This window comes from Octopus bimaculoides, chromosome 14 (genome assembly GCF_046866305.1).
Source record: "Octopus bimaculoides isolate indiv1 chromosome 14, ASM4686630v1, whole genome shotgun sequence".
Lineage (NCBI taxonomy): Eukaryota > Metazoa > Mollusca > Cephalopoda > Octopoda > Octopodidae > Octopus > Octopus bimaculoides.
The window spans coordinates 5,009,376-5,029,453 of NC_142941.1; the positions used below are offsets into that span (position 1 = coordinate 5,009,376).

General features: G+C 37.9%; 1 protein-coding gene across 1 annotated transcript in view; it reads left to right on the plus strand.

Annotated features, from left to right (window-relative positions):
* LOC106870117 (uncharacterized) overlaps positions 1-19,580 on the plus strand; it is a 24,221-nt gene extending 4,641 nt beyond the window's left edge. Inside the window, exon 2 of the mRNA XM_089363182.1 lies at positions 10,690-19,580. Coding sequence (XP_089219308.1) covers positions 11,348-13,753 — 2,406 coding nt within the window. The 5' untranslated portion in view covers positions 10,690-11,347 and the 3' untranslated portion in view covers positions 13,754-19,580. The remainder of the gene's footprint in view (positions 1-10,689) is intronic.
* Positions 19,581-20,078: the final 498 nt, after the last annotated feature.

Sequence of the window (20,078 nt, forward strand, 5' to 3'; positions counted from 1 at the left end):
GCACATACACACATGCATCCGTTACACTGGCATACACATACAGACAGGATTGCATGAGAGAGAGAGAGGTGAGAGTTGTGGTGGTGGTGGTGGTGGACTTCCAGACGACGTTAATATATGATTGAATCACGCTTAAATTAGAGATAAAGAGAACGTTCGGCCTTCACAGCTGGTCAGTTTGACTTCATACATGTTGGGTCATTCAAATTACTCACTTCTCCAGACGAATCTCATTTACACTGACACCATTTCATAGTCTATATCTTCATTCACATATGTACATGTGTGTGTGTGTATGTATATATGTATATAATAATTCTTTAAGTTATATATAGGTAGATGGAAACTTAATTTTCCCTTTATTGAGTACTATCTTTTCTCTTTGTTTAAACTCTGCTCATCTACAGATAAATACAAATGATTTAGAAATGTATTCTGTTGTGTCTGGGGAGAGTCATTTTCTTTTAGTGCCTTAACACACTCACCGGTAAAATTTCCCCTCATTTACTTATTTCTTTAGAAATGAATTTCTATATATATACATAAGATTATGTGTGTGTGTCTGTGCATGTGTTTAAAATGTATGTATAATAAATAGTTATGTAATAAATATGTATTTAATGTATACATATGTGGCTGTGTGGTAAGTAGCTTGCTTACCAACCACATGATTCTGGGTTCAGTCCCACTGCATGGAACCTTGGGCAAGTGTCTTCTGTTGCTTCGGGCTGACCAAAGCCTTGTGAGTAGATTTGGTGGACAGAAACTGAAAGAAGCCCATCGTATATATATATATGTGTGTGTGTGTGTGTTTGTACCCACCAACATCGCTTGACAACCAATGCTAGTGTGTTTACGTCCCCTAACTTAGCAGTTTGGCAAAAGAGAGCGATAGAATAAGTACTAGGTTTACAAAGAAAAAGTTCTGGGGTCGATTTCTTTGACTTAAGCATGTCTGTATATAATATGCATATATGTGTACAGGACATCACCAACTGTGCAAACAACATGAAATACGTAAACGAGAAAAAAAAAAATATGAAAAGCGGGACAAGTAAACACAGAGAAAGGATCCTTCATGAGTTGTTGGCTGCCTATCTACTCCTCATTTCGAGCATTCAACAACAATAAGAGTCTTCAAAGACACTTGTTCCCATAAATTCTAAAATAAAATTCAGGATTTATGGAGGGTGTGTTTTTCACTGTTGTCCCGAGCCATCCAAAACCTTGTGAATGGATTTGGTACATGCAAACTGACCGAAGTCTGTCTTTTATATTTATGCCTACATGTATGCACGAAGGTGGATGGCCTGTGCTTATGGTGCTGCACTCATTATCGCAATATCATGGTTTTGATTCCCAGATTGAATGATGCGTTGTGTTCACTCTGCAATCACTTTGGCACCTAGTGTGTGGCACACTGTGCATCTGTACAGGCAATGTCAGTTTGGTGGAGTGGATGAGCTCATGTGCAACACAAACATTTGATCACAATAAACGAATTGTGTGTGCGGGTTGCTTAGCAAGAAATAGTGGAGTCTTTATCTGTCATCTACAACAAGAGAGATCACAATGTGTGTGTGTGAGGTGTGTTAGTGTCTTCTTGCCGTGACTTTGTGTGATAGTTATAAAACAAGTGCCATTGTCTTTTGTTTCCCATCTTCTGTGAAAACATGTCATAGGATGAATATTACCTTACCTGGAAACAAGTGAGAATTAGAACATTGATATGATGATGATGATGACCGTTTAATGTCCCCCTTCCATGCAGGCATGGGGTATGTGCACATATATATATTGATAGCATACATAAAATCAACAAGCATTGACTGTGTAGTGTTTAATTATATATTTGTGATCATGAGGAAGGGTCTAAGAACAATGCCCTGATGGATACCTCTGTTCTCCAGATTCATTGTAGAACTCATTACTATCTCTCATCTTGCTGACAGCATCTCTGTACGTTGTTTGCATGGTTCTCCTGGGCCATTATTTTATACCTAATTTTTGTAACAACGGATCATGACACCCTGCCAAAGGCCTTCTCCAGCTCAAGTGAATGCTTGATACAGTGACTCTATCTTGTAACTTTTCTTGTTATTGTGTCTCTAAGTGAGTATGGGTTTTATTTCATTCTGGCTCAAACCTGAAGCGTGTCTTGTCTCAGTTGATTCTCTTCCTAATCAACAGTACACCGTTTCCTTCTGTTACCTCCATAACTTGTCCCATCAGTTTCACACTGTTGAAACCGCTTCTTTCTAGAGTATCTCCTTGGCCCTTAGAACAAGATATGATGATGATGATTGATACTGCTCCACCATTACCATCTTTGTACTACCAGTCTGATTATGTAAGTGATTATAACGTGTCCTACTTTGCCAGATATTTTCACTATTTCACTGACTGTCCTTGATTGTCACTCACTTTACCCTCCTTTGTATCTTTAATCACCTTTTTGACTGTATAGCTGTTGACTTCAATAGCTGGACTTTCTGTTGGGTCTACTTGTGATAATCCATCTTTTCCCACATAATTCTCCTTATTCAATGACTTCTTGTAAAGCTATTTTCTTCCTGCTGTCAACGAAGGCAAGCCGTACTCCTGTCATTCCACATATATTCTTTCACCAGCAACACACATCATCCACATTGACACACTACTGCTATACAATCCAGAACATCTCTCACCTCTGATACTCTCATCACAGCTTGTCTCCTTGCCAACCATACCTAACGTCCAGCCTCCTCTAACTGGTACTGCTTCTTTGGCCTTCCCTTTCTTTCAATCTTTCCAGGCTTGTCTCTTAGTTTTTGTTTCTGTCTACTCTACTATTCCTCTACCATGTCATATTCTGATTCTATCCACAGATCTATTCTGCTGCCCATACTATGTTGTCTGCCTCATAGAAACTCCCAGTTGTTTTCTATGTTGCAAGTCTGTCTCTGCTATTTTGTCATACTTAGCTGCTACCATCCTCCTTTGGTTGAAGTGTCTTCAAGTTTCCCTGTCTTCATTCTCCAGATGGTTTGGTTTCTTTGAGTTTGTCCTTCCTAAAAGCCAACCATGAAACATGTATATAAAACTTACACAAGTAATTCTTTGAGTGTCAACATCACTGCTGTGTCTCTCATCATAAATATTCTCATTGTTCAACCACTGAGCTTCCTAAAGGCTGTTGACCTTCTGGGAATGTGTCTAGAGCAGTGACACTCAACCTTTTTAATATCCCGGCCAGATTCAAAACCTGGATCTCTTTAGTGGGGGGGGGGGGGGTCACACCAAACAAAAAAAAAAAGTAAAACAGAAACCAATTAAAGAGAAATTTGTTATGCTTATAGAGGGAAGACAGTCAAGGGCTGCTTCGAGGATGCTTGAAGGCTGCAGTTGAGAATCGGTGGCCAAAGCAGAGAGACATGTGTCTGCATGTTATTATCAAGTACTCTACAAAGCTTTGCTGTCCTGTATCCTCATCCTCATTATCATCATCATTTAACCTCCATCTCCTATACTACCATGCATCTGTGGATTTGATAGGATCCAATGTGCCAGAGAACTGTGATGTACTCCAATGTCTACTTTGGCATTGTTTCTATGACTGGATGCCCTTCCTAATGCCAATCCCTTTACACATAGTTTGTGAGTCAGGAGAGACATTAAAGAGTCAGCTAGAATACTTTGTGGTATTCCATCCTAGCTATTTCTGATCTGAATTCAGATTCTACCAAGGCCATCTTTGTCCTTCATCCTTTTGGGGTTGATAAATAGAATAAAAGTCCAGTACTGGGGTTGATTTCTTCCATCTTTCTGGTAAAAAATTGGCTCTATTCAGACTTGCAGAGAGAGACGAGACCCACCAGATTTAAAACACTGAAGACAACTTATATCACAACAGCAGTCCTATGACCCCATCCAAAAAAAAAAAAAAAAAAAAAAAAAAAAAGATGCAAATGTAGGTTTGTGATTAAGAAATTTGCTGGGTTCCTGGTTCAATCAGACTGCATTGTACCTTGGACAAGTTTTTTTTTTTTTCCACTGTAACCTTGGATTTATATCTGAATGATAAAAAGTACTGTGGTTGATTGCTTCAATCCAGTGCTCCAGCATGGCTGCAGTCCAATAACTGAAACAAGTCAAAAATAGAAGATTAGGTGTTGCCTGTTTGAGGGTCACGGTTGGAATATGGCTTTTGTCTTTGTGAATAATATGAAGGGAATGTTACATTGGTGGAATAATTACAGCTTTATTTTTGAGAAATTTTATGATGTATGATGTTTTGTTTAATGTCTGCTTTTCCATGTTTGTATGGGTTGCACAGAATTGGTTGTGGTGGAGTTTTTTTCTATGGTTGGAAGCTCCTCCTGTCACCAACCTTCATCTGTTTCCAAGTAAGGTAATATTTCTGCATGACCAAACATATCTTTACACATACACAAAGCGCATGCATACACATGTGCACACATATACTATGGGCTTCTTTCAGTTTTCATTTACCGAACCCACTCCCAAGGCTTTAGTTAGCCTGGGTCAATATTAGAAGACACACAGGGTCTGAGACCAGAATTAAATGATTGGGAAATGGGCTTTTTAACCATACAACCATTCCTGCATCCACGGATATTAATGAAATGAATTCTAATTTTCCAAATTAAAATATTAAGTTATATTAAGATAATATACTCGTTTATATATTTGTAATAGATATATATTATGGACAATAATGATGGTGCTTAACTATATATTAATTACAGATGTAGAAATACATGATGCTATTAAACAGTGGCAAAAGTATGTTCCTAATATATTATGTGTCATATGATGTATAGCACTGTAGTTAGAATATGATAATCAAGGGAGATAAATCTAAGATCAGAGTTATCTTTCCTTGGGGGGACAGAAAAACAGAAAGAGAAATACTGCCAATTATATTAATATTTTCTATTATCTTTTACTTGTTTTAGTCATTTGACTGTGGCCATGCTGGGGCATGGCTTTGAAGGGTTTAGTTGAACTAAATGACCCCACTACTTATTTCAAAGACTAATATTTATTCTATCAGTCATTTATGGCAAACTGTTAAGTTACATGAATGTAAACAAACCAACACCAGTTGTCAAGCAGTGGCAAGGAACAAATACAAAGATACACAGATATATATATATATATATATATATATATATATATATATATATATATATATATATATTTATATGATGAGCTTCTTTGAATTTCCATCTTCTAAATCCACTCACAATGACTTTGGTTGACCCAAGGCTATGGTAGAAGACACTTGCCCAAAGTGCCACATAAAAGGCACCTGTACTGGTGCTGCATAGATGCACCTGTGCCAGTGGCACGTAAGCAGCACCCAACACATTCTGTTAAGTGGTGGGCATGAAGAAGGGCATCTTGCCATAGAAACCATGCCACAACAGACAGTCTGGACAGCTCCCTGCTAGCCTGCTCCATGTGAAATTGTCCAACCCATGCCAGGATGGAAAGCAGACATTAAATAATAAGCAAGCTGGGCAGTGCTTATCCAAATTAAATCAATAAATATTACTCACCAAATATAAGAAGTAATTTCCAACTCATTATAATGCAGTAAATGGCTGATATTTCAGACATGTTAGACGGTCACAATATCAGCCGCCTTTTAGCCTGTATATATGAGATGTAAAAGCTATTAATCTCATTTCCAAGGAGTTCAGTTTCATAAGGCATACAATATAGTGTCAAAGAAACAGAATAACATCTACTTACGTTTAGTGTCATTACAAAACTGTGAAGTGTATGCATGTGTGTTTGCCTCTGGTGAATAAGCTGATTTTCACAGGCATTTCATTGTGTGTGTGTGTATTTTCATTTTGGTTGAATCAGTCTGTTTTTACTCTGAAGTTTGCCTGTGGTTACACAGTGTCCTCAGGCAACAGATATGTGTGCATGTGCATATATGTATATATGTAAAATACACCATTTCGAGCATGACCGTTGCCAGTACTGCCTGACTGGCCTTCGTGCCGGTGGCACATAAAAGCACCCACTACACTCTCAGAGTGGTTGGTGTTAGGAAGGGCATCCAGCTGTAGAAACTTTGCCAGATCAGATTGGAGCCTGGTGTAGCCATCTGGATCACCAGTCCTCAGTCAAATCGTCCAACCCATGCTAGCATGGAAAGCGGACGTTAAACGATGATGAGGATATATATATATATATATATATATATAGGTGTGGCTGTGTGGTAAGAAGCTTGCTTCCCAACCACATGATCTGGGTTCAGTCTCACTGTGTGGCACCTTGGGCAAGTGTCTTCTGCTATAACCTCCGACCAACCAAAGCCTTGTGAGTGGATTTGGTAGATGGAAACTGAAAGGAACCCATTGTATATGTATATATGTATAAATTTATGTGTGTGTGTGTGTGTAATCAGATTTTTAACACCAACTCTGCCTTGCTTGCAAAGGTCTCTCGGTTTTAGATTTCCTGTGGCCAGATGCTCTTCCCGTTGCCAACCCTCACCTATTTTCCCCATGGCCAAATACATTTTCACAGAATATTGGAAATGAACGACACTGCTTGTATAACAGTGACATTCATTTACAACTCTCGTGCAATGTCAAGATATGGAGACAACCCTCTCCCCCATACATACATATGCTTCATCGTGATCATCACATAATGTCTGTCTTCCAGTTTCATGTGAGGATGGGATGGGTTACTTAAGCCTTCCCCACTTGTGCTGGTTCTGTGTCATCTGATACACATAACAGAGATAAATAGCCAGTTTGTGTTGGTGTTCTTGTATGACACACATTTTTGCCTGCTTTCCACGGATGAATGTGCTTCCGGTCACCAACCACTTTACATTCTTTCATGCCACAAACTCTACTGAGATTTTCTGCAATCGTCATCATCATCACCATCATCATTATCATCATCATCATTATCATTCAACATCTGTTTTCTATGCTGGCATGAACTAGAAAGTTTGACAGGAGCCTATTAAGGCCAGGAGCTGCACCAGGGTCCATAGTCTGTATTGGCTTGGTTTCTATAGCTGGAAGCCCTTCCTAACGCCAACCACTTTACAGAATGTACTCAGTGCTTTTTACATGACACCAGCACCAGTGCTTTTTACGTGGCCCCCATATCTCGTTCTAAAGGAATCCCTCTACTTTTTATCCAATTTTATTTAGTTACTGCTCACCCAAATGAATTGCCTCTGCTGTGGCTTCTGGAAGACACGTTTGCACCATTTCTTTCATATACGGCATAGGTTTCCCATCTGGATGCTGCCCTTCTTGTCACTGATACTTAACGGTGTGGACTAAGTATATTTCATTGTGACACCAACTCTAGAGAGATTGAACTTTGGTCTTTGTGGTTGTGAATTGAAGTTCTTAACCAATCAACCATAGCTACACACACACACATTTATGCTCGTAGGTTGATGTGTTTACATCTCATTACTTAGCAGTTCAACAAAAGAAACCAATTAAATACCAGGCTTTAAAAGAAAAAAAATAACTCAGGTTGATTCATTCGACTAAAATTCTTCTAGGTGGTGCCCCAGCATGGCCAGTCTGTGTGTTACATAGAAATCTGTATGTGCTTTTTATAAATATATATTATATGCACATATCCATCCGTCTATCTATCTATTCATCTATCTATCTCTCTATCTATCTACCTACCTACCTATCTATATCTATCTCTCTATCTACCTACCTACCTATCTATCTATCTATCTATCTACCTCTCTATCTATCCATCTATCTATCTCTCTCTCTCTCTCTACCTATCTATCTATCTATCTATCTGCCTGTCTACATATGTGTGTGTGTATGTTTAAAACCACATGTACACACACACACACACACACACACACACACACACACACACACACACAAAACACAGAAATGCACAAAAAAGACCTTTGGATGTTGTGTATTAAATTATATTAAATTCACATGTAAATGAAATCAATGCAGTTGTAAATATGATACAATTCCACATATAACTGGAACACCACCACAACTTACACTGACACACGAACATACAGCCTCATTGCAGCTCACACACACACATCCACATACATGCATACACAAAGAATGGCATGCCTTGTTTTAAAGACTTCAAATTCTGAGAAGGGATTTAAAATGTCCAGTTTTACAGATTGTTAGTGAAGTAGGGCATAAGAGATAGGGGAAAGGCGAGAGGGAAAGAAGGAAAGTGAAGGGATGATATTGAAGATAAGGTGTATGGAGAAGCTTAGAATCTGTGCTGCTGCTGCTGGTGTGATATTAATAGATGGGTGGAGTCCCTTTGTCAGGGGAGACAAGGATGTATTAAGGGGTTGCACTACTTTTCTATATACGTCTGTCTGTCTGTCTCTTCTCTTCTACACTTGCTCAAAAATCAGGAGCCCTGCCTTAAACACTGAATGTATCTTGTGTATATATGTGTATATATACATTTTTACAGTGTATCATTTTTTTTTTTTTGGTTTCAATCATTAGACTGTGGCCATGCTGGAGAAACCCCTTGAAGAACTTATAGTCAACTGAATCAAACCAAGAGCTTTTCTTTCTTTTTTGTTTAAAGCCTATCAGTCTATTTTGCCTAATTGCTAAGTTATGTGGGATGTAAACACACCAACACCGGATGTCAAGCAGTAGTGGGGTGGGGGAGAGACGAACGAAGATACACCTTATAATTCTATATATATATATCTGTAAAAATATCTGACACTTATTCGGTAGCCATGACAAAACTCCGAGTTTCGGATGCCAGGGTGGGAGGGTCCACTCCAACATCTCTTCAGTTATCCAGCCACTAAAAATTCCTTTGAAGAATGAGGAATTTACAGTGGCTGGATAACTGAAGAAATGTTGGAGTGGACCCCCGACCCTGGCATCCGAAACTCAGAGTTTTATCATGGCTACCGAATAAGTGTCAGATATTTTTACAGATGAATTCCTCTATTTACACAATATCGAGGTCTCTTTCTTTCTTTTGTTGTCCTTGTCAATATATATATATATATATGTATATATATATTTTATTAATTCCTCTTATTTCACAATTAACATGAGGTCTTTTTTAATATTCTTTCACTTGCCTGCTTTCAGCCATGTGTATATTTATCCGGAGTTTTTGGGAGTTTTTTGAAGGTCTATGCACCTTAAGCATGCTTCAGATGGGTCGTTTTCGCCCTTGCTCCCTGTTATAATTATATACATATGTATATTATTATTAATTTAATATATATATATATATATATATATATTTATATATACGATGGGCTTCTTTCTATTTCCCTCTACCAAATCCTCACACGAAGCTTTGACCCAGGGCCATAGTAGAAGATCCTTGCCCGAGGTGCCATGCAGCGGTTCGGCTAGGAGAGACTAATAAAATATGTTCCACAATAAGTACTGCCGTCGATTTCATGACAGTCTCCTAGTACTACAATTGTCCTGTGACAGAAACAAGCTCGAAAAAAAAAAAAAAAGAATTTTTATTATTATAGAAACTAGATTTTCGTTTCGAAATAGACTTAACATTACAGAAAGTCAATTATTTCTTGCATATTGTGTATTGTCAATGACACAAACGACCGTCAAAAAGTATGGTGCACAGAGCAAATGACAGCTGACGATGTCGTCTGCTCATCGACCTTCTGGAAAACGTGTCTATAAGCAGCTGAAAAATAGTTACTAAAAAAAAAAAACTCTAGAAGCTGTTTCAATAAAGATTCCGTATTGAACCGAATGCCATTTAATGATAGATATATATGCTTTCTGAGTTTGCCCTGAGGAAATATGTAAGCTTTTGATACGTGTTCGTCTGAGGGTAAAAGGTGAACAATCTCGATTCTCTTGGAAGACATAGCGGGTGGAAGGGAGATAACTGCTGTCGTCTCGAAAGAGATTTTTCAAACGTGTATATATATGTGTGCGTGTGTGTTTGTATATATTCTATGTATATGTATTGGTGTAATATGTATATACATATATGTATTTATGTATGTATATATCTGTGTGTATGTAGGCGCAGGAGTGGCTGTGTGGTAAGTAGCTTGCTGACCAACCACGTCTTCTACTATAGCCTCGGGCCAACCAAATCTTTGAGTGGATTTGGTAGACGGAAACTGAAAGAAGCCTGCCGCAGTTCTGGCATGCTGGGAAAAATGGTTCACAGCGTTTCTTCAGTCTTAATGCTCATGAGTTCAAATTCTGCTGAGTTCAACTTTGTCTTTCATCCTTGATAAAAGGGTTGATAAAATAAGTACCAGTTAAGCACTGGGGTTGATGTAATCAGCTTGCTCCTTCCTCCAGAATTGCTGGCCTTGTGCCAAAATTTGAAACAAATATCTTTAAGGTTTAAATTCTATGTTTTTCTATATGATTCTTTAGAAACTTCATAAGCCAGCAGTTTCGATGGAGGGCTTCCCCAACTTTTGGACAACATGCGCCATGTTAGAATCACTAATGGTTTTATTTCTTTCTAAAGTGTAATTGTGTGATTTCTTTATGCCTTTGTCAACAGACTTTGATTTCAGTGAACAAATAATTCTAAAAACACACACACACACACACACACACACACACACACACACACACACACACACACACACACGTGCATGTTACTTCACTCTCTAATGTGTTTTCCTTTGTTGTTATGTTTCAGATTCCCTGGCTTGAAGTGTTACTTCTGTAAACATCCTCCACGTTCTCTCTTCTCTAACAGTCTCAGAAAAAAAAAAACAAAAAAAAAAAAACAAGAACAAAAACAACGGCATCAACAACAGGAACAACAACAACAACAGCAACCTTCGTTGTTTGCAAGAATGAATTTAAAATCTCATTCTCTCTCCCATTGCTATCATCCTGTAACTTAAAGCTTTTTAATCCATATTGTCATTTGAAACACCAGATCATCTGATATAGATACATACAGATACATACATATATATATATATGTATATATATATATATATATATATATATATTTGTATACTCATAGGATTGCTTGTTCATTTTCTCTCAGTGTCACCAGAAGTTTTTTCCTTTTAAACAGAAAGATACATTGTTGCTTGTATCATATTTTCGTTCCTCTCTTTTAGTTTTTCTTGTTTCATTAAGGTTAGTATTTGAGGATTTATGAGTGGAAATCATGTCGAGGTGACTCAGACTAAACGAAGACTTGTATATACATTTATACACACATACACACACACACACATATATATATTCCCTAAGGAACATTCTGGGACAATTAATTTACAGTTGTAGCACTTTCACTACACCACTAGTGTTGAGTTGGCCATTCCAAGAACTGTCTAATCATGTATCCGATACAACCAGTTTTTCCAATGAATTTCAACAACACTTCCGGCTTCTACGGTCAGCCGATCTACAACCCTGGCTGCCATTTAAAAGTCCCTGATAAGTCACAGATTATGAACATTCTTGATAAGAACAATGACTTGTTGTGGAAAGACTTCAGTCCAGCAAACGGTGCCAATGACGGCACCAGCGGAAGCCATGGTGCAGACAACAACAGTGGTAGTAACAACATGTGCATGACTAACAGCGGTGCTGCTTCAACATGCAGTAGCCCTGGCAACAATACTGGTGGTGGTGGTGGTGGTGGTGGTGGTGGGGCTGGTGGTGGGGCTGGTGGTGGTAATAGTGGTGGTGATGGCAGTAGTGGTGGCAACACCAATGACAACAACCAACCAGATGGAGACAGCATGCGAAACAGTCAAGGTGGAAATGAGAAATCTTTCTTTTGTACATTTTGTAAGAAAGGATTCACCAACCAGTTCTTCTTGAAGAACCATGAGCTCACACACACAGGCGTTCGACCATTTGACTGCAATTCTTGTGACAAAGCCTTTACGCAGAAAATCAATCTCAAAAACCATTTAAGGACCCATTCAGGGGAGAAACCTTTTCAGTGTTCCCTTTGTCCAAAGGCCTTCAGTCAACAAGGTAATCTCAAACTCCATCTTAGAACACATACGGGAGAGAAACCATATTCTTGTGAAGTCTGTGGTAAAAGTTTCTCCCAAAAAATCAATTTGACTTACCACAACCGTATTCACACTGGAGACCTTCTCTATTGTCAGTTCTGCAAGAAACCATTTTCGAATGAGTTCTTCCTCAAAATACATGAACGTATACATACAGGCGAGAAACCTTTTCATTGCCATTTCTGCAACAAGTGTTTCTCACAAGAGACAAACTTGAAAAACCATTTGAGAACACACACTGGTGAGCGACCATTTTCCTGTAGTGTTTGTTCGAAGGCTTTTAGCCAGAGAGGTAATTTAAAGCTTCACCTTAGAACGCACACTGGAGAGAAACCATTTGCCTGTGATGTCTGCGGGAAAGCCTTTTCACAAAAAGTAAATCTAAGCGACCACAAAAGGCTACACACTGGAGATCTGTTCTATTGCAACTACTGCAAGAAACCGTTTTGCAATCAATTTTTTCTGAAGATTCACGAGCGGACGCACACTGGAGAACTTTACAAATGTACATTTTGTCCGAAAGATTTCACACTTTTGATCAACCTGAAGAACCATCTGAGGACTCATACCGGAGAGAAACCATTTCATTGCAGTATGTGTTCAAAGTCTTTTAGTCAGCAAGGAAATCTTAAGTTACACATGAGAACTCACACGGGGGAAAAACCATTCAAGTGTGACCTTTGTGAAAAGTGTTTCTCCCAAAAAACTAATCTTGAAAATCACCAACGTGTCCACACTGGACAATTGTTTAAATGTGACTATTGCACCAAAGAATTTACTTTGCAAATTAGCCTGAAAAACCACATCCGGGTCCACACTGGAGAAAAACCTTTCCATTGCAGCTATTGTAACAAGCTCTTCTCACAGCGAACTGAATGGCGTAACCATGAGAGAACCCACACAGGAGAAAAACCATTCCAATGTCAGATTTGTTCGAAGGCTTTTTCTCAAGCTGGAAACTTGAAGTTACACATGAGGACACACACGGGTGAGAAACCATTCAAGTGTGACACTTGCAACAAGTCGTTTTCGCAGCGAGCCAACTTAAACAACCACAAAAGGACTCGAACGGGCTGCGAACTTTTCACCAAGCAGCCACCGTTGGCCTCTACTGCTTCCTCATCTGCCTCTCATGGCTGTATGATGTACTCCAAAGACTCCAACCTCTCGCCTCCAATGCCAGGTTCGGACCCTCTCCCTGTGATGGGATCATCCATGATGATGTCATCTGAAGACAAGAATGATAGTGACAACCATCAACACCATGAAAAGAGTGGTTTGTCCTCAGCTTCTCAGACATCCACATATAACTGTGATACGAGTGCATCGAAACCTCAGCAGCAGCAGCAACAACAACAGCAACAGCAGCAACATCAGCAACAGCAAGCCCATCAGTCTTCCATGTTATCATCAAATTCCAACAAGCACAACATGAAAACTAACAAACACCATCAAGAACATTTACCAAATTCCCATATGGGACGGTCAGAGCAACACCTTCATCCGGCTCAACAAGATTCCCAGACTGGAATGCGACTGCACCCCTCAAATCTGTCTCGGTTTAATTCTGCTGCATATCTGCACGAGATGTCACAGAACTGGGAGACCAACTACCTCTGGCCCAGAGGCTACCCTATGCCCACGTTGCTCGGTTCCAGCTGGCCAAACATGCCTACGTCTTACTCTAGCGGCAAACACGGTAAACAGAACTCGTGAGCCAGCCTGCAAACTCTGTTCGGACACTCTACGGATTCCGTTGGGAATCTCTTGCATCCAAACTGACACATGTGACACGAGGACTTGTAACATTTCTTAAGACATGTCTTAAGTTGTCTTATTAATCATTAGCCACATGTCGTCTCCAAGCTGACAGAACTCACCAACGGCTGTTCAACTAACTTCCTCAAACATGTCAGGCTCTTTACGATCTGTTTGTCAGGTTTCTGTGGAATTTTTCAGGTCAATTGGCAAAAATTCATTTTTGTATTAAAAGAAGAAAAATCAAGAACAAAACAAGAAGAAAATAACCCAAAAGAACTGGATTGTGATGGTGCAAATAGACAAAAACAATAGTCAGTCACATTGTAAAAATTTGACATTGAAAACTTTTCAGGGATCCTTTTCCTAAGAATTTATTTTTGGATCCTTGTACGTTGTGTGTTCAAATTTCACCGGAATTCACTTTGCCTGTATCATCGTCTTTCAGGGATTGATATTAAAACAAAAACAAAACAAAAGTACCAGTCATATGCTGGGGCAAGTTTTAATTGAATGCACCCCCTAACTATAAATCTCTGGCTTGTCTCAATCTGAGAAATCATTATGACAATGATGATGGTTATTGTTACTTCTATTAAAATATCCCTTAGCAGTTCAAATATCAGAAGCACTGGATCACTCCCTGACATTTATGCTACCATTATAATCTCTCTCTCTCTCTCTCTCTCTCTCTCTCTCTCTATACATATATATATATATATATGCCTACACACACGCATATATATAAACACATTGTGTATGTGTGTGTATATATATATATATATATATATATATATATAGATATATATATATATATATGTAATATATATACTGTTTTAAAATATAGTGATGATCACTGAATAAAATGCTCTCTCTCACACACACACACATACTCTGACAGACACAGTATTCATATCTTGAGAACTTATGATGAAATGCAATAGTCAAATGTTGGACAACACCAGCCTCACCCAATGAACACACATACACACACACATACACCTACCATCACTGGTTTTATGTCTACCTTTCAGTGCTTGTATGAGTCAGACAAGACTACTTTGGAGCAGAGTCACATATATATATATATATATATATACATATATATATATGTTGCTTGCATGCATATGCCTTTTGCATGTATTTGGATTGTAAGTTAATGCTCTAGTAATAATAGTTTTAATCATGTTGACTTTGTCCATTAAGTATAACATCTGCATCAAGAAGATATTTGTGTGTCTGAGGAGGTAATTTGTACATGTGTGTGCATGTTGATGCCCATGGGTGCGAGGGAAGAGAGGTGTGCACTGCTTCCGTGTAACGAGAGAAGAGTGGTGTTATTATTCATTGTACATAGTGTTGTAGACTTCCAAACCGTTTTTCTCTCTCTCCAAAGTGCTTATTTATATACTCCTACCAGCACAATGCCATGCCTCAGCCTTCCCCCAGTTATGTCATCTGTAATTTTATCAGCTGAGCTTTACAATACTTTATTGGTAAATACTGTCACAATGTGCACACCGATGCATCATTGCTGCACCATGGCAAGTGCACTTGCAGTCAGTTTGTCATCATGGTGTAATTAGTTGTTATTTATTTTTTTTTATGTATTGTTCTTGTTGTTGTCAGTCTTGTGGCTAACCTCATCCCTGCCCTCTGCCCATCCCTACCCTCTGCCCAGCCTCACTTGTAGCCCCACACACTTTATGATCCACACCTGGCAGTGAGTTAATAAGGTGGATGTCGTTAACCTGTCACGGTGTCTTAGATACTATAAATGTGAAATTGATGAATGTATTAAAATGCGTCACAGGTTTTTGAATTCTAATATCCAAAGTTAATTAAAATACCAGTGTTGTCTCTTCCTGTTTAATTTTTTCTTTCACCAGAATTATTCAATAAGAAAATGATTTTTGTCACCTTCAGGTTGTAGCTTTAATTAATAAACATTTTTTAGGCTGACTACATTAAACATGGTCATACCTACTACAAATATTTTGCTGTGTCTCCTTGGGTACTACACTTAATTTCACATGTTTTACTTTACATAACCTCGGCTCACCTTAGCAAGTAATGGTACTTATACTGCAGTGATGCAGTATTAGTACTAAGTTACAAGGTTCTGTGTTCAATCCCAGGGTGCTGTGTCTTGGGAAAGTGTTCTGTTGTGGTTGCCCCCAATTTTTTGTGAGTAATATTTAGGAGATACAAAAACTATCTGCAAGTTCATATGTGTGCGAAGGTACTTAGGGAGTTACACTTGCAGTTATAGGTCAATGGTTTCAATTCCTGGACTGGGCGTTGTGTTTTATTCATGAGCAAAATATTTAATTTCTTGTTCCAGTCCACTCAGCTGAAGATTTGTACCAGCAACAGCTGGGAGATTAACCCTTTGACAGACTGGTGTCTCATTCAGTGTGTGCATGTGTCTATATATAATGCATATATATTTATTTCTTCGGCACGTAAAAAGCATCCACTACACTCTCTGAGTGGTTGGCGTTAGGAAGGGCATCCAGCTGTAGAAACTCTGCCAAATCAGATTGGAGCCTGGTGTAGCCATCTGGTTTCACCAGTCCTCAGTCAAATCGTCCAACCCATGCTAGCATGGAAAGCGGACTTTAAATGACGATGATGATGATGATGATGATTGCCCACAAGGGGTTTAAACATAGGGGACAAACAAGGACAGACAAAGGGATTAAGTCGATAACATCGACACCAGTGCATGTCTGGTAATTATTTAATCAACCCCGAAAGGATGAAAGGCAAAGCCGACCTTGCCAGAATTTGAACTCAGAACGTAACGGCAGACAAAATACCACTAAGCATTTCGCCTGGCGTGCTAATGATTCTGCCAGCTTTCCACCCTATAATACATATATACTAATAAATGCATTTACACATAAACACACAGAAGCTAATTGGTAAACTCGGACATATACACACATCAACATATTCACATAACAGACATAGGTCACAGGTTTAATAGCTGGTCCCTTTATTTTTACACCACCACCTTCTGTGCCTTTTAGCAGGGTCAGGCCTTGCAAGGCCACAAGAGGCTGAAAAAAGGTTCAAAAGGTGCTATCTTTCTTTCTGTCTTTCTCACTCTGGCCAAGCCATCTAAAAATAAACACCCTCATTTAACCTTGTGGTGTGTGTGTGTGCATAAATCACTTCCAGTTTATATTAATTCTCCTATAAATAAAACTATTTATTTCCTGTCCTGCCAAACTCTGCTGACGGCAGCTTTTGTCACACGTGACACTGGAAACAAGGACACTGACCTTCTTTTCCCTGTTCAGTGTGTCTGTGTATGTCACCAGCTACAGCCTGTGTGTGTGTGTTCACATGCTCTTGTGTCTATAATTAGCATTATGTGTAGCTTTGTGGATCTTGTAAACTACATTTTTTAAATATCTGGTATTAAGTAGTATGTGTGTCTCTGTGCACACACACACACTCGTGCATGTAGATTGTACATATGTATGTGTTTATAGTTATTTAGCTGTAAGATATATATATATATATATATATATATATGTATGTATGTGTATGTATAAACTCATGTATACATATGAGTATATATATGTGTATCTACTCATATATATGTATACATATAAATGAGTATATATATATATGTGTGTGTATACTCATATATGTATACAGATAAATGAGTGTGTGTGTACATATGTATATCTTTATATGTAATTGTCGTAGTGTATGTATACATGTGTGTATATTTGGTTCTGTTGTCTATTCCGACGTATGAATGTCCAGTTGTCTGATCAACTAGACGACCTACTCATTGATTTAGCATGTAATGTGGCTGAGTATTCCATAGACACGTATCCTTAACATCATTCTAAAGTAGAATTGGTGAGACTGACGAAGCTGACCTTTTTAATTACTGGTACAGTCCATCTGGAGGGCTTCTAAGCAGTCACCGTCTACCTAATTTCAATCAATGTTTGGGTCCACCTGAGGATGTGGTAAAGACACTTGCCCAAGATGCCACACTTTGGGATCAAACCTGGGTCCTCATGCTTACAAGCTGAACTTTTGAACCACTCTGTCTACATACAAGTGTGTGTGTGAATGTGGAACCATTAATCCCCCAATTTTTTTTTTATCTGTCTCCTTTTTTTTCTTTCATCCCTTTTTGTTGAAGTGTGTGGGCTTCATATGTCAAAGACTTTTCCATTCTTCCTTCCTGAGCATCCAACTAATACACCTGTCTGTTGTTCCCTCACCTGTCTTTTGTCTTCTGTACATTTGAACCATTATGTGATAGCCAGGATTATATTATACCCTCAATCTATATGTATCTCTGTGTGTTATTAGGTTAGTGTTATCATATTTAATTTAAGGGTCAAAAATTTCATTACAAAAATCATGTACTAAGGGAAGGACAATACTGGGTCAGGGACTAATGTGGTCATTCAGCCTGCTAAAAATAGCAACCAAATATACTTTTGACTATAGGTCTGTCATGTCAGAGCTAAACAACTGTCCCAGCAGTAACACGGTATAGTATAGTCCGAGATATGCCATGACTAAAAAATATACAAGAAACCTAGAATAGTCTTAGATGGAACAGATCTCTAATGAGATATGGCCTATAGGAGTTAATTATTCCAGTGTGGAGGTGCATGGCTTAGTGGTTAGGGTGTTGGATTCATGATCATAAGATTGTGGTTTTAATTCCTGGACTGGGCAGTATGTCATGTTTTTCAGCAAAACACTTCATTTCACGTTGCTCCAGTCCACTAAGCTGACAAAAATACATAATCCAGCAATGGGTCAGCATCGTGTCCAGTGGGGAACCAGGAAACTGGCCCTTAGCCTATATAACTTGGGAAGGATCTTTACCCTTTTTTAATTATTCCAACCCCAATATGGTTTAAGATAAGGCAGGATGGTCATGGTGGAACGTCTTTGATTGTAAATCTGCTGTATCAGAGCTTAACAACAATCCCAGCACTAATATTGTATGATATAGTCTTAGATAAACTATGGCTGTAAAACAGACAGGATGACCATTGCTGGAATGGGTTTGATCTTCACCTCCTGCATCAGAAATAACCCCTGGTTAAACAATGGCAGTAACAACTCTTAGAACAGCCCCAAAAATGCATGGATAAGTTTGGTGTAGCCGCCACATGTTTGTGTTGTAACTGCATTTCTACTGTAAAACTAAATGTGTTGTCTAGTTTGGAGTTTTATTGAGAAGACTTCTGCATGGTACGACCAATTAGTTAGTACAGATATATCCCTTCTGTGGTGGGTGTACATATTTCAACATACATGTATTGGTCTTCTTTGTGTTTGTATATATCTTAACATAAATGTGGCATCAGAGCTTTAACATATATACATCATATTTCTGAAGCTGTATATAAAATATATGTATATATATATATATATGTGTGTATGTGTGTATATATGGATATGAGTGCGTGCATATATATATATATATATATATATATATATATATTTCTGTATTTTAAATATGGGTGTGTATGTATGTGTAATAAAAATATAGTTGTTTTGTAAAAAAATGTTTGAATATACAATAATAATTATAATAGATGTTAGAAGCATTTGATGTAGAATCTGATTACAATTTCTAATAAATGAAATTATTGTAAACTATTTTTCATAAACTATGAAACAAAACAAAACAAAACAAAAAAAAAAACGAAATGTAAATATATGCGAATTTCATTTCCTTAAATGGATGTTCAGTTGCTCTGATATGAAACTGCAATAAACTAATGAATATAATGAATATATGTATCTATATATATATATATGTATGTATATATATATATATATATATAATATATATTGAAAAATAAAAAAAGCCCAAAAAAATGTGAAACAAAGAAATTGTTTTCTGTTTTGATTTGATATGTATGTGTGTATATATATATGTATGAAATATATGTATGTGTGTGTGTATGGTACCAGGATCACTCCCTAGTTCATTCTTCCCCTCAAAAGAGTCAAAGAAATAGATTTTGTGTCAACCCTGTTTTTTTTTTCTTTTGTTATTATTATTATTATTATTATTATTATTATTATTATTATTATTATTATTACTATTAGTATGACATGTGACTGTCAGTCTATCATGTGATGGACATGAAATTATATTTGATATTCTGTCTTGCTATGTATTTTGTCAATGACAAATCTGGTTTGTTACCATTATGTCAATATTCAAACCGTCAAACCTAGGCCAACATGGAGGCAGATGTTACACAACAATGATGAT